We start from the raw sequence: 26,038 nt of genomic DNA on the forward strand, positions 1-26,038 counted from the left end.
ATGGTTACTCCAGTGTTCTCCATACTGGGCTACATCTACTCTCTGAGCCTCCTGCCTCTGCTGCTGCCTGGTTCGAGCCAGGGCAGTCCCATCATGTCACCTGAGGAGTTTCGAAGGGGCCCTGGGGCTAGAGGTCTGGTGGATACCTCCATATTGGAGCAGAATGAAGACCTGGAAATGCAGGACTTTCGGGGTCAGTTTCTGTCCACATTGAACCTCACAGAGCTGGGCCCCCGGCCAAGGCCCCGTGAGGCCCGTAAAGAGCCACCAGAATACATGCTGGAACTGTACAACCGCTTTGCCAACGATCGCACGGCCATGCCCTCTGCCAACATAGTGCGTAGTTTCAAGAATGAAGGTACAACATGTACTTATATTTGTCTCAAGACATTGTTTTTTAAATGTTTAACATTTCATAATTTTGAAAAAATGTATCTTTGGATATGGTTAATTGTTTATTTAGCTTACATTATAAAGCAACTCAAATTAACTTGAGAACAATAGCACTATACAATCTATTTACCAATACAACTTAAAAAGTATATTAAAAATGTACACTGATACTCAGCTGTTCTTTTAGAGAAGTTAAGATTTGACTAACTGTAAATCACTCTCTGTTTGGATAACTGAGATTAACTTTAAATGATTCAAAGTGTTATGGAGCTCGCCTTAAATTTCGACAATATTTGAAATATGATATTTACCCTTAAAGAAACTTTTATTAAATTGTAATTGGTTTAACAGTTACTTATTTCCTCTTCTTGAAGTCAAATTACATGATATGATCGCAATTTATTCTAACCATATAAAAAAATAGCTAAATTAAAAGCCTTATTATTGATGCATTATTTAATATAAAATTGATTAAATCCAATTTGAGTCTAAACCAAATTCAGACCTTCATTGATATTTTAATTCCAGATTCCTCCTTCTACAGTGTGACGGTCAGGGGCGTGAGGACACACCCCCTGCTGTTCAACATCTCCATCCCCCACCATGAGCACATCCTCACCGCCGAGCTCCGCCTCTACACCCTGGTCCAGAGGGATCGCAGATGCTACGCCGGCCTTGATCGCAAGGTGACCATCTACAAGATTCACGAGGGGGGGCACTGGAGGAAAGAAGAGGGGAGGGACGAAAGAAGGAATGAGCAGGAGACAGACAAAATGGAGGAAATGGAGGTGCTGGCAACCCGGCAAGTCTATGGTAAAGATGATGCCTGGATTACCTTTGACCTGACCCATCAGGTCAACCTTTGGTGTAAGGCAGAGAGCTCCGCCCACCGACTGGAGGTCCACATTGCAAGTCTGGGTTCTGATGGTGGGAAGACCCCCCAGGTCAGAGAAGAGGATGGAAGGAAAGAGTTGGTCGATGTGGATGTTGACATGGGCTCAGATGGTAAACACATGCCAGTGGTGATTGTGTTCTCAGATGATCAGAACAGAGATCATCGTGAGGAGGACAAGCGGGAGCTCAACCAGTTTACAGAACATGAGAATGACCTGCCGGCTGACCTGGAGTCGAGTCCACAGGTGAATTGGGGGGACCAGGCTGGGAGCGATGCTAGGAACACTGATAGAGAGGAGCTGGACGAGGAGACTCTCATGCAACTGCACTCCAACCTCATTTATGACACGCCTCCCCGAATCCGCCGCAACACCAAGGGTGACCCCTGTAAGAAGACCCCTCTCTATGTGGAGTTTAAGGACATTGGCTGGGATACTTGGGTCATACAGCCCCTGGGCTATGAAGCCTATGAGTGCAATGGTGTATGCAGCTACCCTATGACCTCTGAGGTCTCGCCTACCAAGCACGCCATTGTCCAGAGTCGGCTGAGCAGTAAGATTCCACAGAAGGCGTCACCAGCCTGCTGTGTTCCCACCAAGCTAGAGCCCATCTCACTCCTTTACGTCGAGGACGGAGGAGTGGTCACCTACATGCACAAGTATGAGGGCATGGTGGTGTCAGAATGCGGCTGTAGATAGTCGTAGAACTGACTGTAGGTTCAGGAGAGAGGTAGAGACTGTGGATTAACGTAGACTGAGTGGTCATCAATTTCACTATCAAGAAGAAAATCCGATCAAAAGTGCCTATTTGAAAATAATACATTTCTGCAATCATTAAGGATACTTTCTTTGTGAGCTATTAGCAGACATATAGTGTAAACAGAATGCATTATGTAAACCATATTAAGGGCATGAATAATTTATATATCTATATTTTGCAGCATCAACTACATTGTATGACAAAGATAAACAGTGGAGGCGTAAATAGGAAGATGACCGAGCACCTGCCTGTATGTGCATTCAATTATGTACATTTGCCATTTGTAAATGTACATTTCTTATTATATTGAAATTATATAAATGCTATTTTACAATGCCAGCAATATAATTATTTTTTTTAAAGAAAAAAAAGTGAAATGTGAATATCATCCTGTTCTTTGTAGTTTGTGATCATACATTTGACTTTCATTTTGGCGATATTGGTATGTACCGTCAGATATGCACAAAACTTTGTTGGTTTAAGTAGCTCTTGGTTTAAATGGTTGGTCCTGTATGGCTTAGTTGGTAGAGTATGGCGCTTACCAGGTCAGTATTGTGGGTTTGATTCCTGTGTCCACCCATATGTAAAATGTATGCACGCATCACTCTTAAGTTGTGTCTGCTAAATGGCATATATTGTTATAATATATCATTATACAATGAGTGTACAAAACATTAAGAACACCCCCCCCCACACACACACACACACACAAAATGTTACCCATCCAGATTCAATTCGTCAGGGCATGGACTTTACAAGGGGTCGAAAGCGTTCCACAGGGATGCTCGCCCATGTTGCTTCCCATGCTTCCCACAGTTGTGTCGAGTTGGCTGGATATCCGTTGGGTGGTGGACCATTCTTGATACACACGGGAAGCTGTTGAATGTGAAAAACCCAGCAGTGTTGCAGTTGTTCACACAAACCGATGCGCCTGGCATCTACTACCATACCCCGTTCTAAGACACTTAAATCTTTTGTCTTGCCCATTCAGCCTCGTCTCAATGGTCTCAAGGCTTAAAAATGCTTCTATAACCTGTCTCCTCCCCTTCATCTACACTGATTGAAGTGGATTTAATAAGTGTGATCAATAAGGGATCATAGCTTTCACCTGGATTCAGCTGGTCAGTCTATGTCATGGAAAGAGCAGGTGTTCATAATGTTTTGTACACTCAGTGTATATTATAAATGAATGAAAAACTATAACAGATAACTCATATATATCCTACATGCTAAGACAAAGAGGCATATTATAAAGCAGAGCAAAATAAATTGTGTTTGAAGTTCATTACAAATGTGAGTGCTTTCAGGGTTGGGTAGGTTTCTTTCTAAATTGAATACGTTAAAGTTACTATCAACCTGTCCAAAATTGCAGTCAGTAATGTAACGTCTAGATTACCCAAACTCAGTAACGTAATCTGTTTACTTTCTCCTTAAGTGGCATTAGAAGAAGACAAAAAATATCCATCAAACACATTTGGTGTGTCATCAGAGGTCTCTGACTTGAGGTCAGACTTGCTCAGGTGGAACAAACTTAAACCTGCATATTTTTCCAATTCTGAATTGAATGTCATTGAGAAAACATAAAGGTGTCTTTTTTTATTATTTAACTACGCACGTCAGTTAAGAACAAATTCTTATTTACAATGACGGCATACCGTATAGTAAAAAATAAAATCCGCAAACACCCTTTCTGGATTTAAAAGTAATCCAAGAACTGATCTTGTTTTTCAAAAGTATCTGTAATCAGATTACAATATGTTTGCTGGTAACGTAACTGATTGCAGTTACCATTTCTTTGTAATCAGACAACCCTGTGTGCTTCCATGATTGACTAGACATAGCCTAGTGAAATGTGTTAGAGATTACACTTTGTTTGAGGTTCTCCATTAAAGGCATGCAGACAAGCCAAGAATACAAGTGCACGACATCAGAAGTGAACCTGAAATTAATATTGCTTTGAATAGAGTGGCATTGTGCAAAAATGGCACTGAACAATGAACTTGCTATATGGACAACCTTTGAAGAGTGTTAAATCAGAGAAGAGAATGTGAAAGCAAAGAAAAACAATACAATTACTTTTATTTATTGCAGATCTTGTTTATCTCTGCAATACATCAAACCTCTGCAATTGTAGAAAACAGAAGCAGAAAGGTACAGATGACGCACAGAGCCATAGATTAAGTTCGTTTGCTAAATGTTATTTTTCCTGAATACATAATACTGTCCATGTCCATAGAACCAAATGGTTGTTTTTCAAATCCATTCTATCCACTTATTTGTGGGGTAATCTATTTGCCCCAGTCTGACTCACACTCCCTCCCCACAATCACACTTCCTTCTAAAGCTACATGCCACGCGAGCCGCTCCCCCCCCCCACCACCTCAATGTGATGGTGATAAAGAGGTGTCAGGGCCTGGAGACTTGTAGACCATCACTCAGGATGGGACGCCATTCCAAGTGGTGAGCAGTTGGGAGAGGGTGCTGTCAGATTCCTGGGCCCCAACACCAACAATCTCTATGGACGATCCACCCCCCAGACAGCCTCTCTGTATTGGACGTTCTCTCTCTACCCAACGCTGCCTCCCACCTAACCGTGTCTGACATGGCCACTCGGCAGCCCTAATCATGGCTCTGTCTACAGGACAGATGGAAAAACACATGTCACATCATTACCCAGTTTCTGTTGTCAGTGGACTGAAGGCGAGACAACCTCTATGCAATAACGCTGAATGACTGAGTCCAGATTTTCACTTCACTGCCATGCATTTGTGAATCACAACTATACTGTACTTACCTATGGGGCTGTTTCAGATATTATTTCAGAGTACTCACTTTATGAATTATGATGGTTATTTATTTTGTCAATTTCATTTGACATTTAATCCTGTGGCAATGAATTATCTTCAGGAAAAATAAACTGTTTTGCAGCATGAAGACTGGTTGGCATATGGTGTTGTTGAACTAAATTCCAGATCAAATCTCCAGAGTGTTGGATATGCACATAGACCTATGGTACATTTACCTCTGAAGCTAAGCAGGGTTGGTCCTGGATGGGAGAGCCAGTAGGAGGCTCTCTTTTCTCTGAAAATAAAAAGATCCCAATGCCCCAGGTCAGTGATTGGGGACATTGCCCTGTGTAGGCTGCTTTGGATGTATGTTAAATGGGTGTCCTGGACCCTCTGTGGTCACTAAAGATCCAATGGCACTTATTGTAGGGGTGTTAACCCTGGTGTCCTGGCTAATTTCACAAAATCACCCTTAAACCATCATGGCCACCTAAAAACCCCATAGCTTCCAATTGGCTCATTCATCCTCTTCCTCCTCCCCCCTGTAACTTCCCTAGGTTGTTGCTGTAAATAAGAATGTGTTCTCATTCAACTTACCTGGTAAAAAAAAGGGAAATATATAAATGTCTAGGCTATACACAACGAGGAGCAGAACTGATGAACTAAACGCTTCTACATGAGTTTGTAGACAGGTTTAACATGTTAAATTACATTTGTCTGTTATGAATGGAATATCGAATGAACACATACAAACGATATGAAACCACAACTGATCTTATCAGCCCTAGGGCCAACTTTTAGCCGACCAGCCTGGCCACTGAGCTCCAGCAAAGCGCTCACAAAACATGCGCCCCCTGCTGCTGACATGAGCGGCACTGCACTCACTGGAGTCGCAGGGAGTTTATGTTTGTAGTTGGCGCTATAGCATTGTTTACGAGTATATTGCAAACATGTTGGTTTTGTTCAGTCACTGGCACAATTGAAAAACGTAAAATACAGTCGCATAATATCTCATAACGAGAAGATAATCGAGTATTGGCTCGAAATTCGATTCAGAAAACACTGGTTTTGTTGACGACTACCGTTAGCAAGCTTTAGCTGTCGCTAAAGTAACTAGCTATGTGACAATCCGCTGTACTAAACACTGGACACCCAGGTAAGAAATGTGTGTATTTTTAAGTCCGATAAATAGATAGCTATTGCTTATTTTTTGCTTGTATGTAGTTTCCACTGACTTACAATTTAACCACACGGGGCACATCATCCATGGGTTTGTAAACGACTAACGTTAGTTAGCATACTTAGCTAGTTGTTAGGAAATGTGTCAAGATGTCATAAAAAAAGTTATCTTTATTTAACTATGCAAGCCAGTTAAGAACAAATGCTTTATTTACCGGGAATCCGTGGGTTAACTGCCTTGTTCAGGGGCAGAACGACAGCGTTTTACCTTGTCAGCTCGGGGATTCGATCCGGCTACCTTTTGGTTACTGGCCCAACGCTCTTTAATAGTCACTAAGCTACCTGTCACCCCAAAATGTTAACTTACTACTGATAGACATTTGGTAGTCTCTTAGACACGATTTGACGAGTTTTATGCAACGTTAATTTGTTTTTGTAGCTAAGTAATATTTTGTTTCTGTAACTTAAGTAATATATTGTTTCTGTAACTTAAGGTTTTGTAGAAAAGTAGCTAGCTAACGTTTGTCGGCATCATTCATTTGCTGTCAGGTAATGGTTTTCTGCATTGACGTGAAATCACAGAAATAGTAGCAAGTTTGTACAACTAACATTCTTTTCTGTCTCCCTTACTGCAGACTGTCCTGGACACCCCGAAGTATGTAGAGTGAACAGGGACACATGTCATTCTCACCCTAGCAAAAGGCTTCTGAGATTGTTTGACTCATTCCTAGAGTGAGAATTAAGCATATGATTGAACATCAAGTAATAGAGACTGTAGAACGGTGAGCAAGATGTCGATCACAAACACCCCCACAAGCAACGACGCTTGCTTGAGTATCGTGCACAGCCTGATGTGCCACAGACAGGGTGGAGAGAGCGAGACATTCGCCAAGCGAGCCATCGAGAGCCTCGTCAAGAAACTGAAGGAGAAGAAAGATGAGCTAGATTCTCTCATCACAGCCATCACCACCAACGGAGCTCACCCCAGCAAGTGTGTCACCATACAGCGCACCTTGGATGGACGGTTGCAGGTAATGGTGTAGCTGAGTAATTTAATTTAATTGCACCAAAAAAAGTGTTTATTCTCAGATGACTGCTGTGCTTAGTTCATAACACGTCTTCTCTGTGCTCTCAGGTTGCAGGGCGTAAAGGCTTCCCCCATGTGATCTATGCCACATTGTGGCGGTGGCCTGACCTGCACAAGAATGAACTGAAGCATGTGAAATACTGCCAGTTTGCCTTTGACCTCAAAGCTGACAATGTGTGTGTTAACCCATACCACTACGAAAGGGTGGTATCACCAGGAATTGGTGAGTGGGATTTGTTTTCTCCACTCTCTTGAATACTGTTCTTTAACCCTTCTGAATTTTAAGTTGGATCTTATTTGTGTCCCTCTACTTCTCTTCACAGACCTTTCAGGACTGACTCTTTCAAGCTCAGGTAAGGAAGGGTCTTGCCCTCTACTAATAATTTGCAGTTCACAACAGAGGATTCAAGTGAAGTTCCCCAAAACGTTGACCCTCTCACCCTCCCTGCCCTAACAGGCACACTCATGGTCAAAGATGAGTATGAATTTGAGAACCAGCCATCTCACTCTGGTGCGGATGACCACCACCAGACCATCCAGCACCAGCCCTCCAGACCAGGGGGTCCCCAGGAGTTGTTCAACAGCTCGGCTCTGCTCCCTCGGACTGAGGGCAACAGCTCAGCATCTACCTCTGCCTTCTCCAGCCTCGCTGCTGGAGCCTCAAGTGAGATACTGCATTGTGTTTAACCCTCCCCTGTCTTGCAGTTCATTACTCCCCTTAAATGTAACACTTCATTTTGTGGTGAATACGCTCCTGACATAAATACAAGATACAGTGGCTGAGAAGCTTTTTCCTTTTTCTGAGGTGTCCTTCCTAATCACTTTTGTTTGTGTGTCTCTGTATTGTGGAGTGTTTGAGTCTGGGTGTGTGTGTGTGTGTTTGCATATATGTTTTTCCTACTCACTCACTCTGGCCCATCCTGCTCCTGCCTCTGTAGCCCAGTCCACTAGCCTTCTGTTAGGGAGCCATAGCACTGAAGGGCTGCAGCAGTTATCCTCAAGGCCAGGCCCAGGGCCTTCACAGGGGCAGAGCGGCTTCTCCCTGGCACAGAGTGCCACATACCATCACAGTAAGCACCCACACTTGGCCCTCCACATTTCATACAATACCAAGTTTGGGGTTGATTCCATTTGGTTCTTGAATTTACCGAATTTAAATGGAATTGACCCAAGCCCTGTCAAACACCATTAAATTTAGTTGGCATCTGCATCCAACAGCCTAAAAATAACAGCTTAGCTCTCACACTGCCTATGTCACGAATAATCACATAAATTACCTGCACTTTCAAACAATCATTACAAGTAGCACTCACATTTATCTGCCTTCCATAGACCATGACAATGGCAACCTACGATGAGTGTAACAAACATTAGGAACTCTTTCCATGACATTTGCTCCCGAGTGGCGCAGCGGTCTAAGGCACTGCATCTCAGTGCAAGAGGCGTCTCTACAGTCCCTGGTTCAAATTCAGGCTGTATCACATCCGGCCGTGATTGGGAGTCCCATAGGGCGGCACACAATTGGCCCAGCGCTGTCCAGGTTTGGCCGTCATTGTAAATAAGAATTGGTTTTTAACCGACTTACCTGGTTAAATACAAAATAATAATAGACTGAACAGGTGAAAGCTATGATCCCTTGTTGATGTCACCTGTTAAATCAATCAGTGTAGATGAAGGGGAGGCGACCAGTTAAAGAATGATTTTTAAGCCTTGGCATGGAGTGTGTGTGCACCATTCAGAGGGTGAATGGGCAAGACAGAAGATTTAAATGCCTTTGCACAGGGTGTAGTAGTAGGTGCCAGGCGCACCGGTTTGAGTGTGTCAAGTACTGCAACACTGCTGGGGTTTTCACGCTCAGTTCCCTGTGTGTATCAACAGTTCCCTGTGTGTATCAAAAAGGGTCCACCACCCAAAGGCCATCCAGCCAACTTGACACTATGCATTGAAGTCAACATGCGCCAGCATCCCTGTGGAACGCTTTCGACACCTTGTAGAGTCCATGCTCTGACGAATTGAGGCTGTTCAAAGAGCAAAAGGGGGGGCTCAACTCAATATTAGAAAGGTGTTCCTAATGTTTTGTACACTCAGTGTACTTCCGCCAGCCCACAAATTCCTGCCCTGTTGCTTTTCACCGTAACCCCATTTACTTCTCAGAATCTGGATGTTCTCTCAAAAAGCTTTTCAGCATTACCAGGGGGTTCTTTAGGGGGTTAATTCCTCCTTGGTCAGTTATAGAATTCCTCTCAGCCCTCTGACAGGACGCCGTTGTTATAGTTGATTAGGTATGTGTTTAGTGTGATTGAGTTATTTTTAGGTCATGGTATTTTCTATCTGTGCTTATGGTCTGATTCAACTGGTGATTGTTCTGATTTCAGATGCCGCCTCAGACTGGCCGAGAAATGGGAACTTCACCCCCTCAGTGCCTCACCACCAGAATGGGCACCTGCAGCACCACCAACCCATGCCCCACATCCCACACTACTGTGAGTGGCTGTGTTATCCCCCCTCTCTGGGCATATATCTAAGGGTGCTGCCAACATATGAGCCTTACAGATTATATATCCCTCAAAGCAACAAGCTAACCTTGAACTAATGCATAAATGGAGTTCTTGTAAAAGGAAAGAGTTGTTTCCCAGAAAGGATGTAAATGTGCACATATAATGTCAAATAGTCAATGTTATGTCATTCAACATTCATTTGTACTCCTTTGTTCTGAGCAGTACAAACTACACCAAACAGCACCGTTGTCTTAATTACATGACATTCTCTTCCAGGGATGGTCAACAATGAGATTGCATTCCAGCCCCCCATCTCAAATCATCCGGGTGAGTCTGTGTGAAACGTTACTCAGAGAGTTAGTTCTGTATGTACGGTATGTGTCCCCATTTGATCCGGTATGTGTTGTGAAATAGTACAGAGACCATGTGAATTGAATGTGGTGGTGTTGTTCTGTTCCAGCCCCTGACTACTGGTGCTCCATTGCCTACTTTGAGATGGATGTTCAGGTGGGGGAGACGTTCAAGGTTCCGGCCAGCTGCCCCACGGTGACAGTGGATGGTTACGTGGATCCCTCAGGAGGGGACCGCTTCTGCCTGGGCCAGCTCAGCAACGTCCACAGGACAGAGGCCATCGAGAGAGCTAGGTACTCTACTGTCGTGTCTTTGGCTATGGCAGATTAAGTGATATTATGACATGCTATTCTATAAAATCCTTTCTCTGTAATTAATATTACCTGATTGAGCTAATCATGTAAATGTAATTAACTAGAAAGTCGGGGCACCACAAAATAATATTTGAGCTTTTATCTTCCGAATAAACTCTTAAAGACCTAGTAATATTTTACATCAATAGCAGTCAATATTAATAGTCACCTTATTTCAGTCTCATCTGAAAATGGTAAATTCTTGGTTATCTTCACGAACCCTGGCTAACAAGTTGAATCAGCAATACAAAATTGGTTTTAATTATTTATTTACTAAATACCTAACTAATCACACAGAATTACATATACACAGAATGAATCATACCTTGATTACAAATTACATCATGAAGGAAAACGTCCCTAGCGGTTGGAACAGATATGACAGCTGGTAACCCCCAAAAAATGGTCTTGGTTTGAGTGAAAGAGCGGGAAGACCGAGGAACAAAGGGAGAAGCGATGTCTCTATCGTAAATACAGTATTTTATGCATTCTAAATTACCGCCCATTTGGAAAAGGAAAATGCAATAAATATTTACTCTGAGCTGCGCTTCGGTAAGTTGGTGGTAGATGGAAGGCCATATTGCCCAACCGATTCCTTTGTCCTTTGAAGAATGTCTCTTGTGGTAAATTGAATACTTTAGTAACGTCGTTGTGTGGTAGACGGGACACTCTGACTGTTCTTTCCTAGCCCACGTTTGCAGCTGCTGTTGCTAACTCAACGGCTAGGAGGTATCACTTCTGTAGTGAATGAGAGTTCAAAGTTCATCCCATTCGCAACCAAAGCTCACACTGAGGTTGGCTTAGTTCTGTAGTTGACATGTTAGTCCTTTTAACGTATGGACTGTCGTCCTCACATCCTCGGAATAGGAGGTTACATTTTCGTCAAAGCTTTATATAGTGTTGCGAGAAGGAGGTGTTTGAAAAGTTTTATAACCCATGTCTCTTCACAGGGGCGTGCCACTGATTGAGTAGAGCCCTAACCTTATGAAAACACAAATCTCTCATATGGAAGCTAAAATTACATTTCATCTCTTCACCAATAATTTTATATTCAAACATTTAAATTGAACAACAATTCCATGTGAATCCGATAACTACAATGTGCAGACTTTCCTCTGTAGAGTTTATGTCATCCTATCATTGATGAGAATGTCTCAGATGACAACCGAACTGACATCATATTCATTAAGTACCACAGCATATGTTCAATTGGTCGGATTACCAGAATATAGTTCATTTCCCCCCACCTTCTGATGTTCCCAGAATCTCTTTGTTAACCAAGGGGTTTTCAAATGTCACATCAGTAGGGTAGAGAGAAGAAAAAGGGGGGAAGAGGTATTTATGACTGTCATAAACCTACCATATCAAATAGAAAAAAGGAAAGATTTATAGAACAAGTCATGATTTAATGTCTTTGCTAAATGAAATGACTAAGCAGAACATCATTCATAGTTTTGGAAAAATACACTAGCAAAATGTGAAGGCTTTTACATAATTTTCTTTTTTACTGTTTGTCTCCGTCTGCTTCTTTCCTTCCTTCCTGGCTTTAGACTTCACATTGGTAAAGGGGTGCAGCTGGAGTGTAAAGGGGAAGGTGACGTGTGGGTGCGTTGCCTTAGCGATCATGCAGTGTTTGTGCAGAGTTATTACTTGGACAGGGAGGCAGGACGGGCCCCTGGAGACGCAGTGCACAAGATCTACCCCAGCGCCTATATCAAGGTGACAGATTTTATTTCAGTATTATTCTAATGTATTCCATTGAGGTTGTGTACTTATTATTATTTATTAATAATAATATTATTATACTTCTATTCTTATTGTTGTCACAAAGTTGAGAGTTGACTACTTGGGAAGGTTTATTGTTTCAAAACAGGTTAAAATTCATTCAGTTTTAGACTGTTGTTACCTAGGGATTGTTACACAGTATCCAATAATGATGCAAAAACAGGTTTTGAAATGTTTGCAAATGTATTAAAAATAAACATCACATTTCCATAATTATTCATACCCTTTACTCAGTACTTTGTTGAAGCAAGTCTTAGATATGACGCTATAAGCTTGGCACACCTATATTTGGGGAGTTTCTCCCATTCTTCTCTGCAGATCCTCTTAAGCTCTGTCAGGTTGGATGGGGAGCGTCGCTGCACAGCTATTTTCAGGTCTCTCCAGAGATGTTAGATCAGGTTCAAGTCTGGGCTCTGGCTGGACCACTCAAGGACATTCAGAGACTTGTCCCGAAGCCACTCCTGCATTGTTTTGGTCATGTGCTTAGGGTCGTTGTCGCATTGAAGGTGAACCATTGCCGCAGTCTGAGGTCCTGAGTACTCTGGAGCAGGTTTTCATCAAGAATCTGTCTCTACTTTGCTCTGTTTATCTTTCCTTTGATCCTGACTAGTCTCCCAGTCCTTGCAGCTGAAAAACATCCCCCACAGCATGATGCTAACACCACCATGCTTCACCGTAGGGATGGTGCTAGGTTTCCTCAAAGCATGACACTTGGCATTCAGGCCGAAGAGTTCCATCTTGGTTTCATTATACCAGAGAATTTTGTTTCTCAAGGTCTGACAGTCCATCAGGTTCCTTTTGGCAAACTGCAAGCAGGCTGTCATGTGCCTTTTTACTGAGGAGTGGCTTCCGTCTGGCTTCCGTCTGGCCACTCTACCATAAATTGGTACTGCAGAGATGGTTGTTCTTCTGGAAAGTTCTCCAATCTCCACAGAGGCCACTGTGTTCTTGGGCACCTTCAATGCTGCAGAAATGTTTTGGTACCCTTCCCCAGATCTGTGCCTCGACACAATCCTGTCTCGGCTTGGTTTTTGCTCAGACATGTACTGTCAACTGTGGGACCTTTTATAGACAGGTGTGTGTGCCTTTCCAAATCATGTCCAATCAATTTAATTTACCACAGGTGGACTCCAATCAAGTTGTAGAAACATATCAAAGATGATCAATGAAAACAGGATGCACCTGAGCTCAATGTTGTGTCTCATAGCAAAGGGTCTGAATACTTCTGAAAAATAAGGTATTTCAGTTTTAAGTGTGCAAAAAATCTAAACCTGTTTTCACTCTGTCAATATGGGGTATTGTGTGTAGATTGATGAGGAGCATTTAGAATAAGGCTGTAATGTAGCAATGTGGGAAAAAGGCAAGGGGTCTGAATACTTTCTGAATGCACTGTAAGTATACATTTTTAGAGAAATAAGATTGGTCTATTTCAACCATGAAAAGGCTTGGTCTAAACTAAATGATCAATTTGCCATTGTTACGTACAAGGATATACCATGGCAATTAAAATTCTGAAGTGACTACGGTTCCAGGTTTTCTGGAAACTCGATTTGTCGTAGCAAAAAAATTGAGATTTCTGCTCTAGTGCAGGATTTTTTTATGCCAGCTTTATAGCTGCAGCTCAGTGCCCCGCTGCGTTTTGATTGGCGATGAAAGCCTTTGTCTGGTGTAGCCTACACACTTCGTGTTGTACATAAAGGACATGGTCGACATGTTCCAATTAATGCATTCCATGTCTCATTAGGCTGTTGAGCATAAGTGCAATTTCATGTTGTTTTCTCAGCAGGAGTTAGGCTACATGCAGCTATTTATTTACATGTTGTACACAAAAGACATGTAACTCTGGCTAATGGCTACAATGTGACAGCAATTATAAAGATTAGTCCACATCATCACACAAAATGCAGATTGTTTTTTCTCTAATGCAATGTGTAGGGACTGTGTCCTGCATGTGCATCTGCAATATCCGTCACAACAGACAGAGAAGCTTGTAGCCTCCATAATGGCCTTGAATGCTTGTTCAAATCGCTGCAGGGTTTTTATTTCAGCTGTTCAGAAATATGAGGCAGAGACATACAGTAGGCTACATCATCATGGTTCAGAAGAGGTAGAGAGTAAAGAGAGAAACAAGAAGGGAGGGGAAGTGAGCTGCAGCTACGTACATTTTTTGTTGCGTAAAATAACAAATGCACAGAACGTGATCCGTAGCTTTGAGAAAGTGGTTTCCGGCAGGGCGGGTTGAAAATTCCCTATTCGCTGCCACAGCCTTTTAAGTTCTTAAAGGTCAAATGCAGCTGTTTTTATGTCTATCAAATCATTTCTGGGTAACAATTAAGTAACTTACTGGGATTTGTTTCAAATCAAAATGGTAAAAAATAAACAAATAGCTTCTTAGCAAAGAGCAATTTCTCAAGTAAGATTTTTGCTAAGTGTGTCTGGGAGTGGTCTGAGTGAGTAGGCCAGAACTCCATCCCACCAAACAGACTAAGATTTCAGGCGGTCTTTTCAAAGTGCTCTTACACTTAAAGGGCATTATCATAATTCTCACAATTTCACAGTGTTATTCCAACCTCATAGTGTGGAAATATTTATAAAGTGCAGAAAAAACATGTTTTTGACTGCACTGGGCCTTGAATTTATTAAAACAAACCTTTTTAATGTAATTTTTATTGCATGCATGCCCGGTAACTTACATACACCCGTTTCAAGTGTCTAGCTTGTTGTTTTGGTTGGCCAATCGAAGCTGCACTACAGTCAGAGACTCAATGTGTAGCAAGTGAAGTGAGAGATCTTTAATCAATGCAAGATGGAATTAAAATTACTCAATTAAAAGTGCGCTAAATGAGAGAGATTAGTATAACAGGTAGGCTGTGGGTGTTTATTTGTAGACTAGGACAGGGAGAAAGAAAGCTCAGCAAAATGTAGTAGCTAGCTGGCTATCTTAGCTAACTTGTCTACTGTGCAGTCAAGACCAGCACTATCAGATGGGATGATAAATAACCAATGGCAGCTACAAGTGTCTCTTACTCTCTGCTTGCCCTGCTCCCCCGTCTCACACACAGCGGCCCCTCCCCCGCCCACTGAAACAGCAGCCGAGAGCAACCATCTCACCCTCTTGCAGCAATAAGTGCTCAGGTTAAAAAAACAAACAAGTAAAAATATATTTAGGCTAGGGGGTGCTGATCTTGTCATACTCGTAATCATATCCGTTTTATCACACTTGATACTCATCGGATTTACTTGTGATTGGAAACCCGGACGTGTGTTTCAAATGCTGGTAAAGCATATACGATACCAGTCAAAAGTTTGTACACACCTAGTCATTCAAGGGTTTTTCTTTATTTTGACTATGTTCTACATTGTGGAATAATAGTGAAGACATAACTATGAAATAACACACATGGAATCATGTAGTAACCAAAAAAGTGTTAAGACATGAAGGTCAGTCAATACGGAAAAGTTTAAGATTTTTGAAAGTTTCTTCAAGTGCAGTTGCAAAAACCATCAAGCGCTATGATGAAACTGGCTCTCATGAGGACTGCCACAGGAAAGGAAGACCCAGAGTTACCTCGGCTGCAGAGGATTACTAATGAAGTTACCAGACTCAGAAATTGTAACCGACACATCTCAACATCAACTGTTCAGAGGAGACCGTGTGAATCAGAATTGCTGCAAAGAAACACTACTAAAGGACACTGATAAGAAGAAGAGACTTGCTTGGGCCAAGAAACACAAGCAATGGACATTAGACCGTTGTAAATCTGTCCTTTGGAGTCCAAATTTGCACATTTTTTGGGGGTTCCAACAGCTGTGTCCTTTTGAGATACAGAGTAGATGAACGGATGATCTCCGCATGTGTGGTTCCCACCATGAAGCATGGAGGAGTGATGGTGTGGTGGTGCTTTGCTGGTGACCCTGTCAGTGATTTATTTAGAATTCAAGGCACACTTAACCAGTATGGCTACCACAGCATTCTGCAGCGATACTCCATCCCATCTGGTTTGCACAGGGGGACTATCGTTTGTTTTTCAACAGGACAATGACCCAACACACTTCCAGGCCGTGTAAGGGCTATTTGACCAATAAAGAGTGATTGATTGAGTGCTGCACCAGATGACCGGCATATGTGGGAACTCCTTCAAGTCTGTTGGAAAAGCATTTCAGGTGAAGCAGTTTGAGAGAATGCTAAGAGTGTGCAAAGCTGTCATCAAGGCAAAGGATGGCTACTTTGAAGAATCTCAAATATAAAATATATTTTGATTTGTATAAAAAAAAAATTGGTTACTACATATGTGTTATTTCATAGCTTTTGTGTGTTCACTATTATTCCACAATGTAGAAAATAGTCAAAATAAACCCTTGAATGAGTAGGTGTATCCAAACTTTTGACTTGGTACTGTACCTCAAGTGCGGATTACTGCTCAATCACTCAGAGCGCATTGTTGTGTTCGTTCACTCATTCACATACATTGTTCAAAGGTAAACGTTAGGCTTGGGCGGTATTCAGATTTTCATATATTCTCATGCCAGGATTTACGATTTTACCGGCATAACACACAAAGGGCCTTTAAAAACGCAAGTCCTCATTTACCAGAATGATATCAAAATTAGCACAAACTAATAGCAAAATCACATAGCTAAATGCTAACAGGCGAAAACATACAAACTAATTGCGACGATGGTCATCCAGCTCAAAGTTATTAAAGCGTAGCTATTAGCTACCGAATGTGTGGACATTTACAAGCAAAAGTGAACGAGATAAATTATGCAAATGAACAAAGTTGTGATGCATGCTTTTCTGAAGAAAGAGCAGCATCTGTACGCGGAGCAGAGGAGGAGAAAAAAAAATGCATGTAAGAAGCATAGGGAAAAAATTACTCATCCAGAGCCCTTTGACTTCTGGCAGAAAGCCATTGTAATATATCTGATGGCAAACATTATTTAGTATCGCCGATAGACAGAACACTATGGACTCACCAGCTTACGCTTTCTCCCATTGTGCTATTTACAAACAAACAGGTGACTGGCTCAACTGTTCTGGAGAACTATGGTAAGCATCATAATGTGACAGGTGAAATGAAGAATGCAATCTGCTTTACCTCCTTACATATTGCACAAGTTGAATGCAGGTATTCACTTTAAAAAGTAGCTACAAATATCCACATTCATAGAAAAACTTAAAGTAAATCGTTTTGAAGGTATTGAAAACCCATCACATGGCTTTTTCCAAATACCCTGATAGACGGTATACCGCCCAAGCCTTGCAAACAACACCGGCAGATCAAAATGCACATGATTTACTTAATTGTTCCTATTCAATTATCAACAAAATAGACTAATAAATAGCATGGTTGGCTACTACTCCCTGCATGTATTTAGATGAAAGTAGGCTAATTCGCTTGTCCCATATATTGTTTCCCTTTAGAGAGGAGAAAAGCATTTCTCTCCCAACACTTATGCCACATGTGCGATCAAAATAAACAATCTACTTTTATTTTTATTTTCTAATAATCTGTAGCTCGGTGAACATGCCTAGGCGAGAATAAATAATAGCAAGCAAGCATGAGCTTGTATCACGACATAACGACAGCAACTGCTTGCTTGCGGAGGACTACAGGAGCAAAGTAGCTACTCTTAGCAAGCAAGAAGCAAACCTACATAAACTACTGGGGAACCCACACTCACCTACTTTTTCTTTTTCTTCCACCCCAGTAGCCAGACGCCGCTCTGGTCTGGTGAAGGTTTCACTGCCGTGTCGGCTCTCCACAGCCGGTGGCCGGTGCTAGGCAGGATTCCATGCCAAAAGGGGTCTCCCCCTTCCCTGGAGAACAGAGCTGCTCTCGACCCAACCAACCAGCCATGGAGGTATATCACTCGCCGTGGAAGTCGAAGAAAGCGTCCTCTGGCAACGGGGTCTCCATGGAGATGTTGAGCCCGGAACTGACACAGACCAGAAACAGCTTTGCCGCCCTGGAGCCAGAAGTTCTGGCGCCTTCGTCCATGGTGGCTTCCCAATCAAGATCGGATCCGGAGGTACCTGCGTCTTCGTCCTCCATTCTGTCTCCCTCTGCAGTGGCTTCTACCTACGGGTTCAGATCCTTGGAGCTCCCAGCCTCACTAGACCTCGAGGCTGCCTGAGAGACTGACCCATTCAACATCACCAGCTGTCATCATAGGCAGCTCTATGGTGAGAAATATCACAGGCAAAAACCCTGTGCTACCCAGGCGCACGAGTACAGGACATAACAAGGCTGCTTCTGACGGTTCTACCACAGATGCCGGGAGCTGACATTGTTGTAGTCCGTGTGGGGTCAAACGACATCAGGTGGGCTAACTCGGAACATTTGAAAAAACTGATTTTAGCATTAAAAGACTCCAAAAAACTGCTAATTTCAGGTCCGGTACCATCGTTGGGCATTACTGTGTTGAAACAATGACTTGTAAATGATCCAAGACCTGCTCAGTTAATCCCTACCATTGTGATAATTAGTCGTCATAATGCTGCATCAAATGTACATGATCTTAGGGGCATTGGCAAACACAATGTAAGTAATTTAATTTATGTACCCCTAATTGCACCAAATACATCTGTTTATCCTACAGCTATTGTAAGCAGTAATCATGAGCCGAAAACCAAAGTTACTATTAGAACTGAGGCGGTGTGCAATAGTAGGAATACCACTTTATACAGCTCATCCTGTACTATCAGCTCCAATGTAAATAACATAAGTCTACCTCTGATAAGCTTCCCAGTAAAGCATTAAAAACAAACAACCCAGAAAAGTGCTAAAAATTGCCCATATTAACATATGTAGCCTAAGAAACAGGGTCCATGAAGTCAATAACTTGCTTGTAACAGATAACATTCATATTCTGACTCTGAAACTCACTTAGATAATACCTTTTGATACAATGGTAGCAATACATGGTTATGCCAACGGGGGCGCTGTTGCAGTCTATATTCAGAACCATATTCCTGTGAAGCTTAGATGAGGAATGGAAAAATTGTGTGGTTGAGAGGGATGAGGCAAAAGGTATGGCAATTAAGTCTGGCAGCCCAACTGATCGGCAAATTAAGAAACCATGTGACTAAATTAAATGAAAATAAAAATAAACTACACTATGAAACAAAGAAATGTATATAAAGAATGATAGTAAAATGCTTTGGGGCACCTTAAATGGAATCTTGGGGGGAAAAAGCCAACTCGGCTCATTCATTACAAAGCCCACTGATTTTGCAAACTACTTTAATGACTTTTTCATTGGCAAGTTAAGCAAACTTAGGGATGACAGGCCAGCAACAAACACTGATGAAAGACAAGAATTGTACTTTTGAATTTTGTAAAGTCAGTGTGGAAGAGGTGATTAAATTAATGTCAGCTTTTGACATTAGTGCAGCCTTTGACATTATTGATCATAGTCTGCTGCTGGAAAAACAGATGTGTTATGGCTTTACACCCCCTGCTATAATGTGGATAAAGAGTTAGACAAGTAACAGAACAGAGGGTGTTACTTCCAGCCTCTCAAGTATAATCCAGGGTATAATCAGGAATTCCCCAGGGTAATTGTTTAGGCCCCTTGATTTTTCAATTGTTACTAACGACATGCCATTGACTTTGAGTAAAGCCAGAGTGTCTGTGTATAGCGTCGAGTCATCCGCATACATATCAGCTACTACAGCGACTGAAATGACTGCAACACTCAACAAAGAGCTGCAGTTAGTTTCAGTGGGTGGCAAGGAATAAGTTAGCCCTAAATATTTCTAAAACTTAAAGCATTGTATTTGGAACAAAACACTCACTAAACGCTAAACCTCAACTAAACCTTGAAATAAATCATGTGGAAATTGAGAAAGTTGAGATGACTAAACTGCTTGGAGTAACCTTAGATTGTAAACTGTCATGGTCAAAACATATTGATGCAGTAGTAGATAAGATGGGGAGAAGTCTGTCTATAATAAAGCGATGCTCTGCCTTAACAACACTATCAACCAGGCAGGTTCTACAGGCCCTAGTTTTGTCGCACCTTGACTACTGTTCAGTCCTGTGGTCAGGTGCCACAAAAAAGGACTTAGGAAAATTGCAATTGGCTCAGAACAGGGCAGCACAGCTGGCCCTTAGATGTACACAGAGAGCTAATATTAATAATATGCATGTCAATCTCTCCTGGCTGAAAGTGGAGGAGCAATTGATTTCATCACTACTTTTATTTATGAGAGGTATTGACATGTTGAATGCACCAAGCTGTCTGTCTAAACTACTGGCACACAGCTAGGACACCCATGCATACCCCACAAGACATGCCACAAGAGGCCTCTTCACAGTCCCCTTCACAGTCCCCAAGTCCAGAACAAACTATGGGAGGCACACAGTACTACATAGAGCTATGACTACATGGAACTCTATTCCACATCAAGTAACTGATGCAAGCAGTAACATTAGATTTAAAAAACACCTTATGGAACAGCGGGGACTGTGAAGCAACACAAACATTGGCATAGACACACGATTAACATACACACTATACATACACATGGATTTAGTACTGTAGATATGTGGTAGTGGTGGAGTAGGGGCTTGAGGGCACACAGTGTGTTGTGAAATCTGTGAATGTATTGTAATGTTTTTAAAATGGTATAAACTGCCTTAATTTTACTGCTTTGGCAGCAGCTAAACAGGAAATAACTGCATTGAACAACGTCTAGCTACGAATTCTGATTCATACACAATGTTTGGAGAAGAGGATACTTGTGCCCTGAGACGTTTGAGTGAAACAGAGCCGCGAGTGTGTCTGTGGGGAAATGAGAGCAGAGGGAATATGGCTTGTTCTGATCCAATCGTTGCAGCAGGCTCATCCGATACCCTGACAGAAGAACTAGCCAATAATTGTTTAGAGTGCACAGCGCTTCACACTGAGTGAAAGAGATGTGTGCTGGCAGCTGAAAATGACCTTTTTTCTGAACACAGATAATTACCAAAAATACTCATGTCATAATTGTATTTGTAACATTCTCCATATCCATTAGGATACTTGTTTTGTCAGGGTACTGAGTACTCGGCACAGCCCTAATTTTGACAATCTGGATATCTGGAAAAAATGTCATGATTTGAATAGTGAAGTTATTTCAGATGCCCATCCCTCGTTGAACCCCTATCCCTTCTACCCTATTGTGTGTAGGCCCTAACCCTGCCTTTCCCCCTTGTGATGTGCAGGTGTTTGACCTACGTCAGTGCCACAGGCAGATGCAGCAGCAGGCAGCCACAGCCCAGGTGGCAGCCGCAGCACAGGCAGCAGCAGTGGCTGGAAACATCCCCGGGCCTGGCTCTGTGGGAGGCATCGCGCCCGCCATTAGTGAGTCTCTCTACATACTATTCATCCTTTAACCTGTCTGCCCAGCAATATATCCATTTGTCTTGTCTCAGAGCATCTCAGGACCTCACAGAAATGGGGAAGTGTATGTACTGTCAGATATGAAACTCTATATTCCCCGAGCAGGTGGTGAATAACTGAGTGATTCATTCTGTCTGATGTACAGTGAGGGAAAAAAGTATTTGATCCCCTGCTGATTTTGTACGTTTGCCCACTGACAAAGAAGTGATCAGTCTATAATTTTAATGGTAGGTTTATTTGAACAGTGAGAAACAGAAAACAACAAAAAAATCCAGAAAAACGCATGTAAAAATATTATAAATTGATTTGCATCTTAATGAGGGAAATAAATATTTGACCACTCTGCAAAACACGACTTAGTACTTGATGGCAAAACCCTTGAGGTCAGAGGTCAGAAGTTTCTTGTAGTTGGCCATCAGGTTTGCACACATCTCAGGAGGGATTTTGTACCACTCCTCTTTGCAGATCTTCTCCAAGTCATTAAGGTTTCGAGGCTGACATTTGGCAACTCGAACCTTCAGCTCCCTCCACAGATTTTCTATGGGATTAAGGTCTGGAGACTGGCTAGGCCACTCCAGGACCTTAATGTGCTTCTTCGTGAGCCACTTCTCTGTTGCCTTGGCCATGTGTTTTGGGTCATTGTCATGCTGGAATATCCATCCATGACCCATTTTCAGTGCCCTGGCTGAGGGAAGGAGGTTCTCACACAAGATTTGACGGTACATGGCCCCGTCCATCGTCCCTTTGATGCGGTGAAGTTGTCCTGTCCACTTAGCAGAAAAACACCCCCAAAGCATAATGTTTCCACCTCCATGTTTGACGGTGGGGATGGTGTTCTTGAGGTCATAGGCAGCATTCCTCCTCCGAACCCGGTGAGTTGAGTTGATGCCAAAGAGCTCCATTTTGGTCTCATCTGACCACAACACTTTCACCCAGTTGTTCTCTGAATCATTCAGATGTTCATTGGCAAACTTCAGACGGGCATGTATATGTGCTTTCTTGAGCAAGGGGACCTTGTGGGCGCTGCAGGATTTCAGTCCTTCACGGCGTAGTGTGTTACCAATTGTTTTCTTGGTGACTATGGTCCCCGTTGCCTTCAGATCATTGACAAGATCCTCCCGTGTAGTTCTGGGCTGATTCCTCACCGTTCTCATGATCATTGCAACTCCACAAGGTGAGATCTTGCATGGAGCCCCAGGCCGAGGGAGATTGACAGTTCTTTAGTGTTTCTTCAATTTGTGAATAATCGCACCAACTGTTGTCACCTTCTCACCCATTAGCCCATTCCAGCCTAGTGTAGGTCTACAATATTGTTCCTGACATCCTTGGAGAGCTCTTTGGTCTTGGCCATGGTGGAGAGTTTGGAATCTGATTGATTGCTTCAGTGGATAGGTGTCTTTTTATACAGGTAACAAACTGAGGAGATTAGGAGCACTCCCTTTAAGAGTGTGCTCCTAATCTCAGTTTGTTACCTGTATAAAAGACACCTGGGAGCCAGAAATATTTCTGATTGAGAGGGGGTCAAATACTTATTCCCCTCCATTAAAATGCAAATCAATTCCTAACATTTTTGACATGCGTTTTTCTGGATTTTTCGTTGTTATTCTGTCTCTCACTGTTCAAATAAACCTACCATTAAAATTATAGACTCAACATTTCTTTGTCAGTGGGCAAATGTACAAAATCAGCAGGGGATCAAATACTTTTTTCCCCTTACTGTAGCACTAAACTACAACCTCTAACCACTGAGTGTTTTTAACCCCCATCCTCCAGGTATGTCTGTGGCTGCGGGTATAGGGGTGGATGACCTGCGCAGGCTGTGTATCCTGAGAATGAGCTTTGTGAAGGGCTGGGGGCCTGACTACCCCCGGCAGAGCATCAAGGAGACACCGTGCTGGATTGAGATCCATCTCCACCGGGCCCTGCAGCTACTGGATGAGGTGCTGCACACCATGCCCATCGCTGACCCTCAGCCCTTGGACTGAGTTATAGAACTGCAACACATTCAACAACTGTCCATAGCCAGCCAACCCTTGAACTGACTGATGGCATGTCCATGCCCCGTAGGCTAGTCCATCTTAACTATTTATCATCCCGCTGTCTGCTGTGCTGAATGGGATGAGAGAGCAGAAGAATATATATGATTTATATTTTCTACCCGCTGGCATCACAGCCAGCCAGAGTTCCCGCTCTGAAGATACCAGCTCATGAATCCGTTTTCTACTCGCCTCAGAATCAGGATACACAGTCATGACTCATGGATGCTTTTCATTCTCTTTTTTCTATTCATAAATATCTATTTTCATACCTTCCTATTCATGTCAGTTTATATACTGTATTTTTGAGTTGTCAATGCTACGTTTTTTTTAAACAACATTAGCTTAAATTAGCACTTTATTGGTTTGCTTTTCATGTGCTTGTTTTCAGTATGTTGTGTCTTGTTGATTGTTTAGAAAATGTATTTCGATATGCAGTGTGAGGGTGGTTTCCACATTTATATTTGAAAGTAGGTATGTGTGTCTCAGAATATTCCGCTTTTGTAGTAATGAGTGTGATCCAGGCCAGAGCTTTTGGAAGATGGTGTTCACATCACTGACTTAAATTAATATTTCAGATGCCTCAATGTCTAGACAGATGCCGGTTGTACATTTCAGTTTCGGTCCATTTTTATCTCCACCACTATAAGTTCTTTATTCATGACTTGGAAGAATTGACTTAAGGGCTGTGATGATACCAATATCGCAATATTTTTTCCCATGGTAAAAATGAAAACATGAAGCAAACCAAACTCTTTGATCCTTTTAAAACCTGCTGTATGGAAAATATTTTGCTATAGCTTGGAGAGAAAAAATAAATTGAACTCTGGATGACAACATGTTTGTTTTCCTAGGGCTGTTTTCCTAAAGAAGTTAAATCTGCTTTGTGTTTTGTTTCCTTGCCATGACACTAACGAGTATTGCGATACTGCTATCGTCCCGCCCTGGACGTGTGATAACATTCCTTAGAGATATTGGAGGAAAGCCATATTGGTACCAAATGGACCCATATGAAACCTGTAAATGGGTCATAGCAGTCATGTGAAACCTGTAAATGGGTCATAGCAGTCATGTGAAACCTGTAAATGGGTCATCATGTGCTGTAAATGGGTCATGTGAAACCTGTAAATGGGTCATAGCAGTCATGTAAATGAAACCTGTAAATGGGTCATAGCAGTCATGTGAAACCTGTAAATGGGTCATAGCAGTCATGTGAAACCTGTAAATGGGTCATAGCAGTCATGTGAAACCTGTAAATGGGTCATAGCAGTCATGTGAAACCTGTAAATGGGTCATAGCAGTCATGTGAAACCTGTAAATGGGTCATAGCAGTCATGTGAAAACTGTAAATGGGTCATAGCAGTCATGTGAAAACTGTAAATGGGTCATAGCAGTCATGTGAAAACTGTAAATGGGTCATAGCAGTCATGTGAAACCTGTAAATGGGTCATAGCAGTCATGTGAAACCTGTAAATGGGTCATAGCAGTCATGTGAAACCTGTAAATGGGTCATAGCAGTCATGTGAAACCTGTAAATGGGTCATAGCAGTCATGTGAAACCTGTAAATGGGTCATAGCAGTCATGTGAAAACTGTAAATGGGTCATAGCAGTCATGTGAAACCTGTAAATGGGTCATAGCAGTCATGTGAAACCTGTAAATGGGTCATAGCAGTCATGTGAAACCTGTAAATGGGTCATAGCAGTCATGTGACACTTGTAAATACATGTTTAAGACCAGGTTCTGGATTACTTGTCAGTTTAGTTATAAATAATATTTTACACTCATTTTTCTACCTAATTATGACCATGTTTTAAAGAAAGTTAGAAAATGATATGTAGGCTAAGGAAACAGTGCTCATTCTTTACCTTAATTTCTACCTATTATTAATGGTAATAAAATGTATTATATTGAATGTGTATAATTTCTGTTTGGTGTTATCACATAGCGAGATTTTTGGATGTTGGTCGCATCCTTATAGGAAAAATCCACTCAGATTATCTTTTGGTATTTTTATATTAGTCCACTGGTAAGACATTACCATAATGTTTTGCATGTCAGGTTAAGATATAGGATTTTCAAGAAGCTAACAATAACTGGGAACTCGAGCTCCGACTGGAAAAAACTTTTTTTAACGGTCATCCAATTTGGGAACCCTGACCTCCTAGAACTCACTTTCCAACCTGAAGATCACTGACGTCATTATTTCTCAGAGCTCCCAGTTGTCTTGAACACACCACAAGTGTCATTTGTCACATTAAGTTTTGTATCATTTATCTTGAACACTTGACTGCTGACATTCACAACATTTTGGGACTGTATTGACTGGAATAATGGAAAAAAAGTCCAAAAGATGGTTTGAGTAGATATTTCCTCTAAGCAGCGGGTGGTTGTCCTATTGCCTCTCACTAGAATGTGCCGTTAATTTCCCGACAATTCTACAAGTTGAATCGCCACCGTTCGCCATACAAATGGTCACGAACACGCCCACTGCTTTCATCCGTTCATCTTCTCGGTGTGTCCATTCT

General features: G+C 42.1%; 2 protein-coding genes across 3 annotated transcripts; both read left to right on the forward strand.

Annotated features, from left to right (window-relative positions):
- LOC135547925 (bone morphogenetic protein 10-like) lies at positions 1-1,985 on the forward strand. Its single transcript, XM_064977134.1, has 2 exons — positions 1-358; positions 922-1,985. The coding sequence occupies exons 1-2, from the start codon at positions 1-3 to the stop codon at positions 1,983-1,985; spliced, it is 1,422 nt and encodes a 473-aa protein (XP_064833206.1).
- A 3,727-nt stretch (positions 1,986-5,712) lies between these two features.
- On the forward strand, positions 5,713-24,599 carry LOC135548307 (mothers against decapentaplegic homolog 4-like). Of its 2 annotated transcripts, XM_064977771.1 has the most exons (12): positions 5,713-5,988; positions 6,647-7,042; positions 7,147-7,321; positions 7,422-7,451; positions 7,556-7,762; positions 8,037-8,168; positions 9,474-9,581; positions 9,873-9,923; positions 10,057-10,240; positions 11,851-12,019; positions 21,298-21,436; positions 23,249-24,599. In XM_064977771.1, the coding sequence occupies exons 2-12, from the start codon at positions 6,803-6,805 to the stop codon at positions 23,458-23,460; spliced, it is 1,647 nt and encodes a 548-aa protein (XP_064833843.1). In that variant the 5' UTR covers positions 5,713-5,988; positions 6,647-6,802; the 3' UTR covers positions 23,461-24,599. The 2 variants fall into 2 exon arrangements, with proteins under 2 accessions (XP_064833843.1, XP_064833844.1); XM_064977772.1 differs by lacking the exon at positions 8,037-8,168.
- Positions 24,600-26,038: the final 1,439 nt, after the last annotated feature.

This window comes from Oncorhynchus masou, chromosome 11 (assembly GCF_036934945.1).
Source record: "Oncorhynchus masou masou isolate Uvic2021 chromosome 11, UVic_Omas_1.1, whole genome shotgun sequence".
In the NCBI taxonomy this organism is placed as follows: domain Eukaryota; kingdom Metazoa; phylum Chordata; class Actinopteri; order Salmoniformes; family Salmonidae; genus Oncorhynchus; species Oncorhynchus masou.